This window comes from Rhamphochromis longiceps, linkage group LG10 (genome assembly GCF_057381845.1).
Source record: "Rhamphochromis longiceps isolate RC_006_pf linkage group LG10, R_longiceps_female_GT1.1, whole genome shotgun sequence".
In the NCBI taxonomy this organism is placed as follows: domain Eukaryota; kingdom Metazoa; phylum Chordata; class Actinopteri; order Cichliformes; family Cichlidae; genus Rhamphochromis; species Rhamphochromis longiceps.
This window is the reverse complement of record NC_140566.1, coordinates 31,036,889-31,054,784: the sequence shown is the minus strand read 5'-3', so window position 1 is coordinate 31,054,784 and position 17,896 is coordinate 31,036,889. Positions and strand designations below refer to the sequence as shown.

General features: G+C 43.8%; 1 protein-coding gene across 2 annotated transcripts in view; it reads left to right on the top strand.

Moving 5' to 3' along the window:
* Positions 1–17,896, top strand: part of clip2 (CAP-GLY domain containing linker protein 2) — a 56,838-nt gene that overhangs the window by 15,811 nt on the left and 23,131 nt on the right. For both annotated transcript variants that reach the window (XM_085421295.1, XM_085421294.1), the window contains exons 4-6: positions 10,592–10,716; positions 14,471–14,684; positions 17,082–17,279. In XM_085421295.1, the coding sequence (XP_085277421.1) occupies positions 10,592–10,716; positions 14,471–14,684; positions 17,082–17,279 (537 nt within the window). The remainder of the gene's footprint in view (positions 1–10,591; positions 10,717–14,470; positions 14,685–17,081; positions 17,280–17,896) is intronic.

The following is a 17,896-nucleotide window of genomic DNA, read 5'->3' as shown; positions in this document are numbered from 1 at the left end:
GCTAAGCTACGGAGCTGCACGGCTTGATGTCGGAGGATTACGGCTACCGGGGAGGAGCCTCGCGGAGTGATACGTACTGTGTGTGTATAAGGACCACAAATGGCACCTGTTTAGAGACGTGGTGCAGCTGTGAAATCTGTCTCTTTGTTATTACGCTCAGCGTCTATTAGTTTACATTTTGACTGCACAATTGTGAGCTTTTTGTTATGCACAAAAACAACATTGTTTTCTTTTATTTATGGACCATGATTATTTAATAAATGCTGATAATTTATTTTTGAGTAATTTCTTCATGTACATCTACGCTGTATGTAAATAAAAGTGCCCGTGTGACATCTGGGACACAGTGTGACTAAGAACTCTCTTTTTGTTCTTAACTTATGGCTTAAAAAAAAAAATCGAGATATATATCTTATATCGCCATCCAGCTAAAAAATATCGAGATATGAATTTTGGGTCATATCGCCCAGCCCTAATCCCTGATGTACATGATGGTTTGCAAAGCTCTGTTGGCGCCACCATTGCACAAACATGTCGGGTGCTTTACAAGCCACAGACAGAACTGTGTTGACCTTCCCATGTAACCATGTTCCCATTTGCCGTGTCTTTAACAAATGCGAAGATAAATAATTTCCCTGCCCTTTTAAATGTGGACGGTTTTAACTTGATTATCTGTAAACATTTGAAATTAACACAATTCTCAGTAGTAACTGAGCAATGACTTCCTAATTAGTATTTCATGCAGGCCTCAGTAAAACTGGATTGATGCAGTGTAATGTGAGACATTGACTGATTCTTTGGGGAAGTTCAGTTTTCCTTTATTTGGTCTTAGTGCTAGGATTTAACCTTCACCCAACCTCTCTTGCATCTTTTTCCTTTTCCATCATCCTTTTCCATTCTCATCAGCACCAAAGCTGGTGAGAATGTCACTAAACCTCAACAGGAAGAATATGTTTATCTGCTTCTTGCATTTTCTTCCCACTGGCTCCTGTTAGTCTATACACCGCCTACTGTATGGGATTATCGGGTCACGTGGATTTCCATTAAGTGATGGACACAAGGGATATCTACATCAGATCCTGCGCCGTCAAAAGCGGGGAGCCCGAAAGCCTTCCTCCTGGTCAATATTGTAAATCACTCCAGATTACTTTCAGCACTTAAGAGAGGAGATACCACTGCTGACACATTGATCTGTGAATCCATCATTTTCCTAAACCTCTCCTGTGTAATCCATCTCACTGCGGCGGCTCGGATGTGCTGCCATGCAGTTGTGTCACATTTGGAAGTACAACACCGCCTCCAAAATTTTGTGAAATGAGCGAAAACTATGAAAATCAGATTACACACTGTGGACAAAAAGGAAGGTCTATTTTTCTCCATTAGGTATTGAGCTATGTGATAGTAGCAGTCGACACTCTGGGGGCGTCTTTGCCAGAGAGCGGGGCGAGGCCCTGACAGAACGCTAGAGTAATACTGAACTAAGGGCAGACTTTGCTGATGTGTGTTTAAAAGTTTGCCTCAAGAGAATGTCACCCAGATTTTTATATGTATATATATATATATATATATATATATATATATATATATATATATATATAAAGATGAATTAAAGAAGTGTTTCCCAAAAGAGGGGACAGCCTCAGACCCTTGGCACCTTCGAAATCCGAACACCCATGGGAAGTTCAGAACTGCCTCTCCTTTGTTAGCTTTAGTATTTAACCAGAGGCTGTCCCCAGAGGCCATCTCTGCTACTGGAGAGATCAGCAGAAGTTAAATGAGCCTTTTCTTCCAGTGGAACTGCATGTGATGTGGCTGCTGTTTATTTGAATAACTCCAAAGCCACTCAAAGGCATGCTAGTCACTGAACTTCTTCCTGTTGCACAATTGCAAAACCACTATGGTATGAGTAACTGGGCGTATATGGCTGCTTATTACTATGGTTTTGAGATTTTAGTGGAGTCCATCGGTGTATACGCATTCACTCTTGACTCTTTATCTCTTTAAAGTCTACTAGGCGTAACTTTTAAAGCTGTTTTCTGAACTGAGCGGTTTCTGTCATAGCTACCTTGGAAAAACCTAGAAACTTCTCTAATGGTTGTTAAGACTCATCAAGATATAGTTTCGAGGTTGTCCACTAGCAGACAGTTGCAGACTACAGCTTGATACAGTGTGTGCAGGCTAATGATAGGTTAATAAGTAGTGCATTAGCCATGAAATGAATAATCTAAAATTAGGACTTTAAATCCTGGAGCCAGCAGACGTAGATGAGAGGGGCTCTATAAAGTAAAGCACTTATAATCCTCTCTGCAAGCTTGTATCCAGAGAAAGTAGAGATAAAAGGTGCAATATCTAAAAAGGTTTTTTTTATGATATAAAATTTATGTTTTTACATGTTTTTACAAAAACTGCTGTTCTTGCATGGCCTTGAGACCCTGCTACAGGATAGAAATCATCCAGTAACCAGCTTGTATGATGATCTAGATGTAAGGCCGGGACGTCGGGCTAGCGATTTTGCGAGCCCTGATACTTAAAACTAGCAAATCTGACACAGTGCACTTTTACACTCTCTGATTTACTTTGATGTTGAAAAGGTCTGCAGGTGCGCTCTAGGTGTGAATATATGTATGCTAATCAGAATGTGCAGGTGCCAGGTTGTTATTGTTGCTGCAAATTGGCAGCTAAGGGTGGGTGATACAGCCTCGAAACTATATCTTGATATTTCAAGGAAATTTGCAAAATTAGAGTTACTGTCACTGATGACAGATTACCTGAGTCAAAGTGTGACTATATGGCTACAAGGTGTTGGCTGCAGTATGCAAAAGTAGTGACACAGAACTATACACAGTGTATTGACTCACCAGGACTCAAAGGTGAGAACAAGAGCAGCCTAGGTAGTGTTTTCCCTGCAACTTTTGAGTAAAAGTATAACTTTTAAGTATAGCTGCATAATGGTCATGGTCACATATGGCATGATAGACAGCCAGTGACAGCCAGTGAATTCTGGAAGCATTCCAGAGTCCATGCACTGACTTCCATGACATAATCACTCCTGGTTTTAACGTAGTGCTGCCTGCAGGGCCTAAAGATTACAGACATTCAGTACAGATGCGCAGCTTTGTCGCTTGCACTCAGGGATTTCTCTAGATTCTCTGAATCACTGATGAAAAATATTTGTTTAATTGTTGCAGTTTCTTTCTAAAACTGGTGAAACTCTGCCTCTCTAAGATGCTCTTTTTATACTCAGTCATGTTACTCACCTGCTGCCAATTGCCAATTAGTTTACTTTTCCACTCTTTTGTTGCTGCAGTCCCAACTTAAAGCATGTTGCTGCCACCAAATTAAAAATGAACTTTTTCTTAAATTGCCACATATTTTCAGCTCATTAATGAATCTTGGGATAATTTTAGCCTTTGCTAACCCTGATGCTAATTTCTGCTCCCGAAGTTCTATAAACCTGCTGCGGTCAAGTATATGTTTATTGTACCATTTATTATGTTTTAACAAGTTGTTCCTGCGGCTGCTTGAGGTTTGGGGTAAATGGATTCTTTTCGTGTCACATCATGATGTGGCATAAAAAAAAGTAAGACTAGTTCCTCGTTGATGTTGGGATTTAGTCGTGTAGAACAGTTTTATCTTGAATACCTTGGAGTGAAGCTTTCAGATGACTTTGAAAATAAGAGGAGCCAAGATTGGGGCTTATGCTGACTGGCTGCTTTGGCCCTGCTGGCATTTTAACACAGAGTCACTGAGACATCACGCACCCCAGCAGACAGCAAACCATCTCGGTTTAATAACTTGTGACACCACAGTCTTTCTTGGCACAGCTTCCACTTTGGCCTCAGTGGTTTAAGAGAAGGACAGAGTCAGCTCAGGAGTGGAATATTAATTTGACAATAGAGGAGTGACTCACCACGCTTTATTTTAGTCTGTCCTTGTCTTCTGTTTCATGCTGAATCCAGCCATGTGTAAAAATATTTTATAAGAGACTCTGATGGACTCCAAAACAACAATTACGATTCTTAAATTGTAGATAAATACAGAAGCATCTGTTGCTCTAAGCATTTTTCCACCTGTTCAGTGCACTGGGAATGGGAGTATTGTAATCGAACAATAGGTAAATAGATACAGATGGAGATTCAGATAAATTAAATTAACACAAAGGAGATGAATAAAATGTAACCATGTTGCTTTTGTCATCTCTGACTGTAGTGTGCTTTCTCTTTAAAGGCTCTCCTCTTAAATGCTGAGTATCTGTGCACGTCTGTGATGGTTTTTGTCATAAATGTGGTCACCATGTGTGAAGGACAGTCCTCGGCCATCAGTTTAGATCATCTTCCTCACAGGAAACCTACTTTTTTCTGACTGGAAAATACAGAATTGAGAGAAGTGAGTGAAGCAGAGTTTACATGTATTGAGTTAGCCTAGTCAAATATCTCATTTCTGGAGTAAGTTCAAACAGCTGATTAGCCGAACGATTGAAAGTGAATAAATAACAAGGTTAGGTGCTGATGGAAGCAGAACGGAAACGTTTCTGTTTTGACTTCTATAATTACAAACTGGATTCCTGGAGGATTTTAGTGTTGAGTGTTGTCTTTGAACTTTTTTAATATATTTATAATGACAGGAGAGTAAAAATTCTATGCCTTTGTTTCTACAGCAGACATTTTCGCTTATTAGAATATACATGTCCCCCAAAAGCATACCACTTCTCTATATTCAAGTGTCCAGGTAAGACAGTTTGACAGGGTGTCATGGTTCGGCTGTGTGGCAGGCGGGAGGAGGACCCAATCGCAAGATTCACAAACACGGGGATGAACTCAAAAGCAGCTTTATTGCTGACAGGCAGAACATAGGAAATACAGAACTCAACTAAACTGGGAATCAATAAACTAACACTCGTAGGGAGACACAGGGAATCCACACAACAATGAGGGAGAACGCGACGCCGAACAGAGGGAGACGCAGACAGAAATACACAGAGGGTTAACGAGGAAAGTGGGAACACACGGGGAACACAGCTGACACAGATAACCATAACGAGACAGGGCGGGGTGAACATAACACTGACGGGAGACGGGCAGAGTCAAACAGGAAGTACAGAGGTTCAGACAGGAGGAGAGAGAGCACGGGGAAACAGACATAACGGGCTGGGGAAACATGGAACAACCACAAAGGGAGACGAGGGCTCACAGATACACAGAGGGCACACAGGGGGGAGAGAGAGAGCACGGGGAGAACTTAGACATAACGGGCTGGGGAAACATGGAATAAAACATAAGGAGAGACGAGGGCTCACAGATACACAGAGGGGCACACAGGGGGTAAAAGCCACGAAGGGAAAACACTTAGGGAACAACACAACAGGGCAACTCAGGAAACATGGCCTAAATAGGGAACAAAATACAAACATACAAGAAAACTAAGAACACTGGGCCAACATGGCCCAGGACCATGACAGTACCCCCCCCCCACAAGGGCTGGCTCCCGACAGCCAAAACCCGAGAACCAGGACAAACAGAAAACAACCCACCCAGGGCGGGAGGCGGGGGACCAGGACGAAGGGACCAGAACAGGAAACAAAAACGAACAACAGAAAACACAGGAGCACAAGACCATAGTTCAAATAAAGTTCAGGGGGCCGACCCAGAGCCCACCGGCACAAAAGTTCACGGGTCACACGGTCGGGGGGCCGACCAGGCGGGTGGCACAGGTGACAGAGCTGGTCCGGAGGCCGGCCGCGCGGAAGGCAGCGGCGGCTCTCCAGTGTCAGGCGTACTGGCCGAGGCCCGGTGGGCACAGGACCAGTCGAGGCGGGACCAGTCGAGGCGGGACCAGTCGAGGCGGGACCAGTCGAGGCGGGAGACTCTGAGGCTGGGCCAGGCGAGGACGAAGACTCGGATGCTGCTGAGGCTGGGCCAGGCGAGGACGAAGACTCGGATGCTGCTGAGGCTGGGCCAGGCGAGGACGAAGACTCGGATGCTGCTGAGGCTGGGCCAGGCGAGGACGAAGACTCGGATGCTGCTGAGGCTGAGGCTGGACCAGGCGGAGCTGCAGAGGCTGATGGAGGCTGAACGGGCCCCTCGGACCCTCCAGCGGAGACAGGAGGCTGAACGGGCCCCTCGGACCCTCCAGCGGAGACAGGAGGCTGAACGGGCCCCTCGGACCCTCCAGCGGAGACGAGGAGGTGCTGGCCGGGCTGAGCAGAGCCGCCAGCGGAGACGAGGAGCGGCTGGAGGGGTCCTCCTGAACCCCCAGCGGAAACAGGTGCAGAGCCAGCTGGTGCAGAGACTTCTGGCTGAGGGGACGCTAACTGTGGCTGCACAGGGCGCGCAGTCTGCTTAGAAGGCAACGGCTGGGGCTGTGCAGGGCTAACAGTCTGTCCAAGCTTTGTCAGCACGACGCTGTCCTCAACTGGCTGAGTGAGCTCACAAGAGCTTCTAGCAGAGGACGGCGGTGACTGGACGAGTTGCTGAACTACTGACTGATCAGGGAACAATGTTACTAACTGAGCTAAGAACTGAACAAGCAATGGAAGAAACTGAGGTGACAACGGAGCGGATGACTGAGCGGGTAAATGAGCTGCTAACTGTGCTAAAGTCTGGACTGGTGACAAAACAAGAAACTGTGCTAATGACTGAGCTACAGACTGCGTTGTGGACAGAGATGCCAGGTGTAGTGGTAGGTGCGCTTGTGGTTGAGGTGATGGCTGAATGTCCATCAACCCCACCCGAGGGGTAGGTACGGGTGCCGGGATGAACGGAGCCTCTGCCAGGCTGGGGATAGGAGCAGGGACCAGCTGGACCTCAGCCACCCTCACCCGAGGAGCTGATACGGGTGCAAGGGAAAGCTGAGCCCGCGCTGCCCTGGTTATAGGAACTGGAGGTGGAGAGCGACACATAGGAACAGAAACAGTGACTGGGTGAACTAAGTTGGAGTCAAATACAATGTCAGTAAACAGAGACTTATAGTGGGCTGGATCTAGCATCGCTGCTGTGTTTAAGTTGTCCAGGGCATCATTAGCAGTCTTGGAAAGAGTGGGTCTAGGGGCAGCCACAGGTACAGGAAAACTCATACAAGCAGCGTCCGGATGACCTGGATGTGGAACCACGCTACTCGCAGCCGTACCGGACGTAGCCCGAGACGTAGTGCACACAGAGTCCATGAAACCTGGCTGAAAAGCATGGTGCACAGAGTTAAACCAACTTAACCGGGGAACAGAAAAGTGAACCTGTGCAAACAGCTCGGTAGAGCTCAAACCAAAATCTCTTGCTAGTCTGTCTATAGCAGACGAAACCTTGCGGTTCTTGACCTTAGCAGGCATGGGAAAAGGTGAGGTTGCACAGGTAACGTCCGAGTTAACACTTTCAAGTTGGGGCACAGAAAAAAACCACAACCTGAGAAACTAAAGGAGCAACACTGGGAGTCACAGCCCTAGAGTCCAAGGGCGGAGTAACACAGTTCTGCGGGGCTACAATGCTAGTAGCAGTGTGTAGATGAGTCTGGTGAGAAATAACAGTCTTAGGTTCAGTTACCTCCACGGGTGACACCGTCATGTCCGCTAAACCAAAGGAAACGCTGCGAGCGTTTCCTGAATCAGAGGGCTCAAAAACACAGGGGTTACCAGCGAGAGCAACCGGTGAATGATCGGGCACGGAGGTGCCTCGCTGTATAGTGTCCCTGGAGTCCAAAAAAAAGGGAACAGAATTATCCAAGTCCGGTGTCAAAAAAACAGCGCCACTCACGATTGTGCATGAGTTATGGAGTCCGGAATCCGAAGGCTCGGGCTGAGAGTGTGACACACGGTCACTCTCTCCCAGGGGTGAAAACTGCTCCGCTGCTCGGGAACGGCGACGGCGGGGACGCCGTTTTCTCCGGGAAGGGGGAGGAGACGAGCCGGGCCGCGAATCCGTCAGCAGGCCGGGCTGAACATCCTCCGGCTCTTCGTACAGGAGCGACTGCTCCGGGAGGACGCCTACAGTGGAGACGAGGAAGTCCTGGATGTGGGGGCGGAGCGCGCCGAATAGCCACGGGAGTCCGGACACCATCCGCTGTAGACGGACGGCTACGGTCTCCCGGTACTCACCCTCGGGCAGCGCCACCCACTCCTGACAGTGATACTCCACTGTATAAATCAGATCCTCCCGGAGGTCAGCGGAGGGGTGGTGAATCGCTGGGTCCATGTCGTGGTTGCGTTCTTCTGTCATGGTTCGGCTGTGTGGCAGGCGGGAGGAGGACCCAATCGCAAGATTCACAAACACGGGGATGAACTCAAAAGCAGCTTTATTGCTGACAGGCAGAACATAGGAAATACAGAACTCAACTAAACTGGGAATCAATAAACTAACACTCGTAGGGAGACACAGGGAATCCACACAACAATGAGGGAGAACGCGACGCCGAACAGAGGGAGACGCAGACAGAAATACACAGAGGGTTAACGAGGAAAGTGGGAACACACGGGGAACACAGCTGACACAGATAACCATAACGAGACAGGGCGGGGTGAACATAACACTGACGGGAGACGGGCAGAGTCAAACAGGAAGTACAGAGGTTCAGACAGGAGGAGAGAGAGCACGGGGAAAACAGACATAACGGGCAGGGGAAACATGGAATAAAACATAAGGAGAGACGAGGGCTCACAGATACACAGAGGGGCACACAGGGGGTAAAAGCCACGAAGGGAAAACACTTAGGGAACAACACAACAGGGCAACTCAGGAAACATGGCCTAAATAGGGAACAAAATACAAACATACAAGAAAACTAAGAACACTGGGCCAACATGGCCCAGGACCATGACACAGGGAGCTTAATGTTATTGTGTGCACCTCTACGTTACAGAAAAAGAGACCCTGCTTATGCCAACACCCACACATTTACCGTCTCGACCGCAAGAAGGAACATCTTGAACAGAAAATGCTAAAATTACACCGTCATGGCCATAACTGCTGACATTTCTCATTAGAAGAGCATCCTGTGTTTGTGATGTGGAGCCTGACCAGCACTGGAGTTCAAGGCCATCATTAGAAAAGAGATATTTGAGAGAAAAAAGTACACCTCGACCAGTCTGTTCAGAAGCTTTTAAAGTTAAACCTGAGCACAAAATTCAAGAAACAGGGCACTGCTTTCATCTTCACGTGTAAAACATCTTCAGACACAAATATAAATATTCTCTTTCGCTCTGTTCATTGTACCATCGATGGCTGTGAATGAAACTGTGAATGAAACTTGTAGCAAAATACTCAACAGCTGTGTGTCCCTCCACTGGCGCGGGGTTTTCGCTGTTTTAGATGCTTGTTTGATGCGATAACATGTTTTTTGTTCGTTAAGTTGACGCTTTTCCTGAAGCCTTCGTTACCGTGTTTACTGGACACTTAACGATAAGCAATGTCTTAATGATTGCATGAACGTGTTCAGTGGATCTTTGCAGACTTCTGAGGCGACTTTGTAAAATTCACGTTAGCAACTAGTGCATCGTTTTTCTTTTCCTCGATGCATTTGTTGTCCTGCAGTTTATCAATCAATCAAAGCTTTATTCATCACATGCAGGTTGCCCTGCAGTGAAATAGGACCCCCCCCCCCCCGACCTTACACATATAGCACAAACATTACATGGGGATACAGGTCAGAGATTGGTAGAATCAGAAAAAAACATTGAAATGTACACTACACTGGGGAAAGTACAAGAGGAAAAAAAGAGACCCCTACTCATGCTATGCTTCCATGGTAGGACAGCATGAGAACAGGAAACAAAAAAACTCCTCTGCACAAGAAGCACATAAATGTCCACAGCACAACATTGTGAAGACATGACAAGCCACAGGGGTGGGTGGGGGTTGAGTAATCCGAAGCGAACACAGCAGCCACCCTGCACAGCGCTACCATTCCAGCGCGGCACACAGACCCGCCGTGCTGCCCCTTCAGGAAACAAGCATCGAAGGCGTTTGGTGTGTTTTCAGGCAGTGGAGTAAAATAGTTGTGTTGGACTGTTGCACATGCTGTAAATCCAAAGTGTTCCCAAACAACAGTTGATGATCCGCTTTTAAAAGACAACTTTACACATTGTTTCATAAATGACTCATTTATTGACCTAAACCTAAACCCCCAGTCAGAGATAATGGGTATCTCAATGATTGTTTTTAACTTCCTTTGTTAATCCAGGATCTCTGCTTACTGTGACTCTTCTTCTCTCCTTCTAGGTGTCCTCTTTCCATAAGTGTAACTTAAGGACAGTCTGCATGTGCTGCGTTTAGGGGAAGTCTGTAAATTGTAGAACCGGTTACTCACGCCACATATTAGAATTTAAAATGAAAGCTCCATTACAATAAAGTCTGAAAAAAGTAAAGGATCCATATATTTCCTGACTCAACTGCATCTTAAATAAGTTAATAGAAAGAAGAGCGCATCAGTAGCAACGGTCTCTATCTTACAGAGACAAAAGGGATTATGGGAACTGATGTGTGAAATTACATAGAGTCAGATTTGATTATGATGTTAAAGACAGTGTAAAACTCAACAATTTGACACTTTGTATTGAATTGTTTGTATTTAAGTGTAACTGATTTCTTCCCTTTGTTGTTGTTGTCAGGTTGGGGGCTCGAAGATGGGCGTCATACGCTATATGGGGGAGACAGACTTCGCTAAGGGCGAATGGTGTGGGGTCGAGCTGGATGAGCCTCTGGGGAAGAATGATGGTGCAGTAGCTGGTACAAGGTATATACAAACACTATGCATGCCTCAAGATCCCCAAATTCCTGCTCTCTTCTTACCCTAAAAGGAAATCAAGGGGAGGGATGTTGATCTGTCCGCTCGGCCGTTTGTGCTCTCATCTGTTTTTCAATGAAACAGTTCGACCTTCTCGCTCAGAGCTGCTCTGGACTGTTTTTTATCCTCATATTTACTCCTTCAGACTCTTGCTTAGCCCGCATAGCACACATCATCCCCCTTTCAATCATGGGAAATGTCTTAAAACATTTGAAATGTAGTTCCAGGCATTTTGAAGTGCTGGTGGAATTTTAGAGCCAAGCAACAAGAATGTAAAACTAACATTTTTTAATGATACTCAGGATCCAGTAGCAATCTATGCTAGATTTTTCTGGATAGGTTATTAGTTTGTTGAGTTATAAATATTATACAATAATACTTATATCATTATACCCAATATCAAATATAGATGGACAGTGAGGCGATAAAACCAGAACCACGTGTTCCATTAAACTGTAGTTAGAGGGAAAAATAACACTACAGCATGAAATAAAAACACAACAAAGGCGTGTTTGTCTTGTTTCTTAAATCTGTCATCTGTCATAATTTTATAATTTTTGGACCCAAAGATCAGACTGTGACCAATATAAAGTCTATAAGTCTATAAAGTCTATAAATTTTTGTTTGCGAGTGAGTGTTGAGCAGTGACAGACTGTGAGGAAATGAATCTGGGTGGTGTCTGTAGAGAGGGAGAGCTTACAGGTGAGGTTTTTTTTACAGGTAAGGTCTGACTTGAGAATGCAGGAGAAAAGAGATTGGGACAGGGTACCTGTGGGCGGGCGCGTGAGGGCGCGTGAGTGGCAGGGTGGTACCTGAATCCACTGGGAGCCTGGTTGTGAGCTCCTGACTCCTCAGGGATACACTTTTCAAGGGATGACTTTTCAAAGACGAGGTAAAAGGCTTCAGGCAGACAAGTTACCACCATTGTGGATGCAATGAACTGGCAGAGAATAACGTAGTTACAGCAGGCGTGGAAGTTCAAACCCAGGAAGACCAGCTCCACTCAAGGGAACGACACAGGGCAGCGCAGTTCTCCATCTGAAAGAACAAAAAACCCAAAGCCTTATAAATTCTTAGCTAGAGATACTTAAAGAAAGGTTAGAAAAGTCTTTGCATTCCTGTAACTTAATGTTCTTTTCCTTGTTAGTTAATGAGCAGGTAAATGAAAATATACTCACTGTCCTCTATATATGACAAAGAAATCCAACAGATACTTTGCAGCTGTCACCATGTCGGCTTTTTGAATCTAAAAGAAGTTATTAGCTTAGCTCAAATTCTAGCTAGTTTTGTTAGCAAACTGCAGATACCAGCTAGTTAGCGTAAAACAGTAACAGAGACAAAATACTAGGATTTAAATAACCAGACCCATTTGTTATCTTTCAGTACAATTAATCCTAAAGCAGGTCATATTATATATAATTCAAACAGATAATCTCATAAAAATAACATAAACATATTTTAGATTGACTAAAGTTAGCGGAGGCCTAGCTCGTAGCTAGCTGGCGCCACTTCAAATGTTTTTTCTTAAACTTTACATACTAAAGAAATGTAAAGGGGTAATTATATAAAAAAAAATCCCTCTTTGTGTAATATTAAAATTATGATGATCTGATAATCTGAAACATGTAAGCGTGACAAATATGCAAGCCACTAGGAAATCAGGAAGGGGGCAAACAGTTTTTCACACCACAGTACTTGTCATGTAGGGGAATTAGCTATAGAGAACAAAACTGCTTCTGGTACCTGGCTATAAGTGTATTTATTTATGCTATAGATGCGGGCCTTAAAACACGGGAGGCCATGTTAACATGAGTCACTTTAGGATTGAGCCTCAAGTGGCCGCTTCAGGAACTGCAGTGTTTGTCACTCATGCGTAGGGATGGGTATCGTTTAGGTTTTATCCGATACCGGTGCTAAACCGGTACTTTTGAAACGGTGCCGGTGCTTAAACGGTGCTCAAACCGGTGCTTAAAGAATGGAGAACACAAAATTGGTCCAAAAACCTCTCATGTTCAGCTGTATTTTTGTAAAAAGATAACAATGTTAGCCTTTTCTGCAGCTAGAGGGCATATATGGTATCACTCTTGGCTGGAAGCAGTGCTTAAACAATGGAAAAAACACAAACTTTGTCCAAAAACCTCTCATGTTTAACTGTTTTCCACTTTTTCTTTGGTCATTTTAGCCTTTTTGGCCAGGGTGAAGGGAGTATCTGCCATCAAACAAGAAGACAGCCGCATGTAACTATGATGATGTTTGCTAGTTCACCTTACATGCATTAATGTAATAACGTGGTTAGCCTACTCAATGTAAATTACACACGGACAACATTAGGCTACTCACGCAGATGAAGAATGGCTGCTGCTGCCATCATCATCCGTCATCATTTCTGCTACACTGCCAGGGCTAGGGGCCAGGACTCTCCTCTTCGTGTTTTTGGGGGATGTTGCTAACTCCGAGTCCGATAACAGGCAACCCACCCACAGTAGATGCGCTCGGTGTGAGGTCTCGCAGCAAGCTATCAAATACGGCTTTTAAAAAAAACGCTATGCGTCGCCAGGTGTTTCATCGGATTTAAGGTGCTACCTCCTTTGCACAGTATCACCTTAAACTTCCATTGTTTTCATTCAAATTCTGTCATTTTCATTCAAATTTCATTGTTTTTATTCAAATTTTGTTCTGTTCATTGTAATTCCGTTGTTTTCATTCAAATTCTATTCATTTCATTCTAATTCCGTTCTTTTCATTGAAATTCCGTTGTTTTCATTCTAATTCTACTCTTTTTCTTCAAATTCTATTGTTTGTTTTAGAATTCTGTTGCTTTCATTCAAACTCTGTTCTGTACATTCTAATTCCGTTGTTTTCATTCAAATTCCATTGTTTTCATTCAAATGCTGTTGTTTTCATTCTAATTCCATTGTTTTGATTCAAATTCTGGTCTGTTCATTCTAATTCCGTTCTTTTCATTGAAATTCCGTTGTTTTCATTCAAATTCTGTTGTTTTCATTCTAATTTCATTGTTTTGATTCAAATTCTGGTCTGTTCATTCTAATTCCGTTGTTTTCATTCTAATTCTGTTGTTTGTTTTAAAGCACTTGTTGCAGGCTGCTGAGTTTGCATATTTTGCTATGAAGTACAGCCAGACTTTTGACCGCCTCGTCTTGGGCATTTTTAATCTGTAGCTCTGCTCTAAAAGAACGTACGTACCTGGACCCGCCTACTATCCTCGCAAACGTAAAATGATTGGCTAGAATTCAAAGTGTATGACAGGAAAAAAAAAGCACTGAAATAAAGCACCGAAATGTGCACTGCTTTTCGGTTTGGTTACTATCATTTATGTCAGAACCGGTGCCATCATGGCACCGGATACCGGTACCCATCCCTACTCATGCGTCTTCATTTTTCACGCTGGGAGGTTGTTACGATGTACTGTATGATGTAGCTGGCCTCCCGACTCTTTAGTTTATTATTTTATTTCTGTTTTTATTCACAAACCAATTAAATGATGTTGCAGGAGCTATAAGACAAATTTCCAATGTATCAAATATTAAAATATATTCAAATATTGTTACTATTTATCAAAAATTCCCTTCTCTACATTGAGAAAACTGAAAACCTATTGCAGATACATGACTGTAAAGCTGCTCTGTGACTTCTAAATAATATCCTCGTCCTCTTGCATCTCCCCCTTCTTCTCTTCCTGCAGATACTTTCAGTGTCTCCCTAAGTTTGGCTTGTTTGCTCCAGTCCACAAAGTGATCCGCATCGGCTTCCCCTCCACCAGCCCGGCGAAGGCTAAGAAGAGCAAGCGGGTGGCAATGGGAGTTTCCTCTCTGGCCCACAGCCCCAGCAGTTCCTCCATCAGTTCAGTCAGCTCGGTGGCCTCCTCTGTAGGTGGACGTCCGAGCCGTGCTGGACTGGTAAGACGACTGCAGCGCGCCTCAAATCCGCCCTTAGAGTGGGTGGATTTGAGGGCGGGAAATGCACTTATTTTCTTTCTCGCAGTTAGATAAGAAGGTCGACACCACTCTCATGTCTCTAAGCTTCCTTTGAGGTCTCAGCCAGTCCTGATGTCTTGTCGTCTTTATAGCTTAAAGTGGACCTAATCGGCTGATGTTCAGCTTCATGTTTCTTTTGAGACACAAGTGGCTTAAGGTGAAAGTTCAGATTTAAAAACTTGCAGAGCAGAAAAATTATCATATTTTGCATGTGTGTGGGGCTGTCGCTTCCTGAAATGACCATATAAGGAAATCCCTGTCAGCTGACATCAGCCAGAGCCAAGAGTAGAAAAAATGGTGAAAACCTTATGTTGAGGATTTATATTTATATACTCATGCTGTTTGAAACATGTTTAATTCACATATGTTTAACAGTTTGGATATATTGTAACAGTATATATGGATATAGTTATGTAAATCTCTAGATTGATTGATAGATAGATGAGAGAAAGTGTATCGCTAAAATGCCAGTCGGGGGCTGCTGTATTGATACTTACCCTAATCAATGCATGCTTCAGTGAATGATCCCATTTGTCGATTTTTGGCTATAATTCAGCTTGCACTGCTGACTCAAATAACTGTCCTCATTGAGGCAACAAAATGAAATAACCTTAACTATTGCACAGTAGCTTATACAAACCACAAGTTTTCATTGCAGGTCCACTTTAAGCAAAACAAAACTTGTAAGTGAGTTTAGAGGAGGTGGGCACATTTTTTGTTACCTTTGGACAGAGCCAGGCTAATTACATGCTCCTGAGCTGAGCTAAGCTAACTGACTACTATCTATGGAGTAATCTTTACCATACAGACATGAGAGAGGCAGAATTCTTCTCATCTAAGTGTTAGCAGGCAAGCAAATGAGAATATTCCCTAAAATGATCCCTTTAAAAGTCAGTAAGTAAACATGACCACAGGGTTCATATGTATATGCATATAAAACCCATATCCCTGTTAGGCTTGGCAAAGCATCTCACTTCTCAGCTGCAAAATATTTTTATCCAAATATTAAAAACATCCCCATATTTTGAATTTTGTTATCGTCCAAAAACCTGCTTGACCTAACTGCAACCCCCCCCCCCCCCCCCCCCCCCCCCAATAATTCACAGGAATGATTATTAAGATTAGGAACATCTGTTTATTAGTTGCTCATAATTCTGTACATTACAATGTCTGAAAGTCTTTAAATCTAATGAAATATCGTGGCCGCAGATTCAAACAGGAGGATGATGAAGTGAAGTCAGACATCTTGTTTCTTGCACTGCGTCTTTAAGACTAATATCCTCACCAACAGCTGGCAACTGACTGAAATAATGGGACATCAGGGTATCTCGCATCGATTTTAGCATCTGGGTACGGGCCAGGTCCTGATGGAGAACACTACCCTTTACTTTCCTTAATTGTTGGCAGCACTCAATGCAACCTTTGTGAATTATCAGTCTGATGGCACAGCACAAAATTGTCTTTCCTGAAGATGCTTCGTCCTGCACAGTTTTAATTTTCTTAAGTGGTTAGAAAGCAGGCGCCGTTTTTAATTTGGATGGTGAATTATGGGCACAAATTTGCACAAGGATCTCTGATTCACTGTGAACGTATGAAGCTTACTGTGAGTCTATGTGCTACATAATAGTGTTGCCATCATAAAAGCATGAATTTGTTACCTTACAGGTTGTCAAATACACAGGCATATGACATTAAATTGAGCATGACTGACACATTTTATATGAAATATCTACACATAAAAGTGCAGATGTAATGTTTTATGTGCAGAATGCTTCAATCTAGCTTGTTATTAAAGAAAGTTCCATAAATGCTGCTGAAATGAGACGAGGTATAGAGGGCTGGTAGAAATCCTGTCAAAGAGCATCCTCTAGTGGCCAAAGAGAATACTGCAGCATTCACTGTGATTAAATGGTTGTTTTTGGTCTCCCTGCTGCAGATATTCCCAACCAGCCAGATATTTCCTCAGAGAAGAAGAACATGTATATTTTTTAAAGCCGTATGTAGCTAACAATTTAGAAAATAAGTTTAAAGTTTGCTTTTTTTTTTTTAATATGACTTATTATGAAAAAGCAGAGACCTGTCATGTCACAGACAGCTGATTTCCTGTGATCACAAAGCAGACGATGAAAACGATGAAAGTCTGATGTCAGAAGCATCGAGATGTTGGATTCTGTTGGATCTGAGAGGGACCTGTGCGGCTAACAGGATAAACGATGTTTTTGAATGCATCAAGCCCAATCTGCATTTCCTTTCTGTTCACACTTTCATCCTCTTCTTAAAGTCTTATCTCCTTTGTCCCCCTCCTCCCCGCCTTTAAAGCTGACGGAGACATCATCGCGCTACGCACGGAAGATCTCGGGCACCACCGCGCTGCAGGAAGCCCTGAAGGAGAAGCAGCAGCACATCGAGCAGCTGTTGGCCGAGAGGGACTTGGAGCGGGCGGAGATGGCCAAGGCCACGAGCCACATCTGCGAGGTGGAGAAAGAGCTGAGCGCCCTCAAGGCTCAGCACATGCAGGTACGAGGAAGTAGGGAAAACACAGCTCGACACTTACTTGGTCAGGCACAACGTCATGTCTTAGAAAAGAGAGGCCCGAATACAGGACACTGGCAAATGTTCAGGTTCATGTTCGACGTGTGATCACAGATGTTACCTGAGCCAGTTTAGTGGTCATTATATTTAAGGCTAGCTTTAATTAAATTCACAGCCTAGCGCAGCGTGACAAGATACACAAACTCCTGCAGTTAGTAATTTTAAATAACTGAACACTAACAATCACATAAATGCTTTTAATCAGTTGATAAACACTTATTTGCAGAGACAAATATTTCTTCCTCTGTTCTCACAGCTTTTGTATCCAGATGCATTCTAGGATTTTAGGCCTTCATCACGGCACACTGAGGTTTAGGGCTGACTGAGGGGTACAAGGAGCAGAACAGAAGATAAAGACAGGAAGTAAAACTATGAGGCATGGATTCAGAAAATTAGGCAGAAATGTGAAAAAAAAAAACTGCACAACACAATGAAAACTAAAGAGACTATAACCATTTTAATACAAGGAATGTAGTTATATAGCTATTTTACAACTGGAGATAGAACAAAAACCTACAATAGTCTGTGTCAGAAGGGGCAGG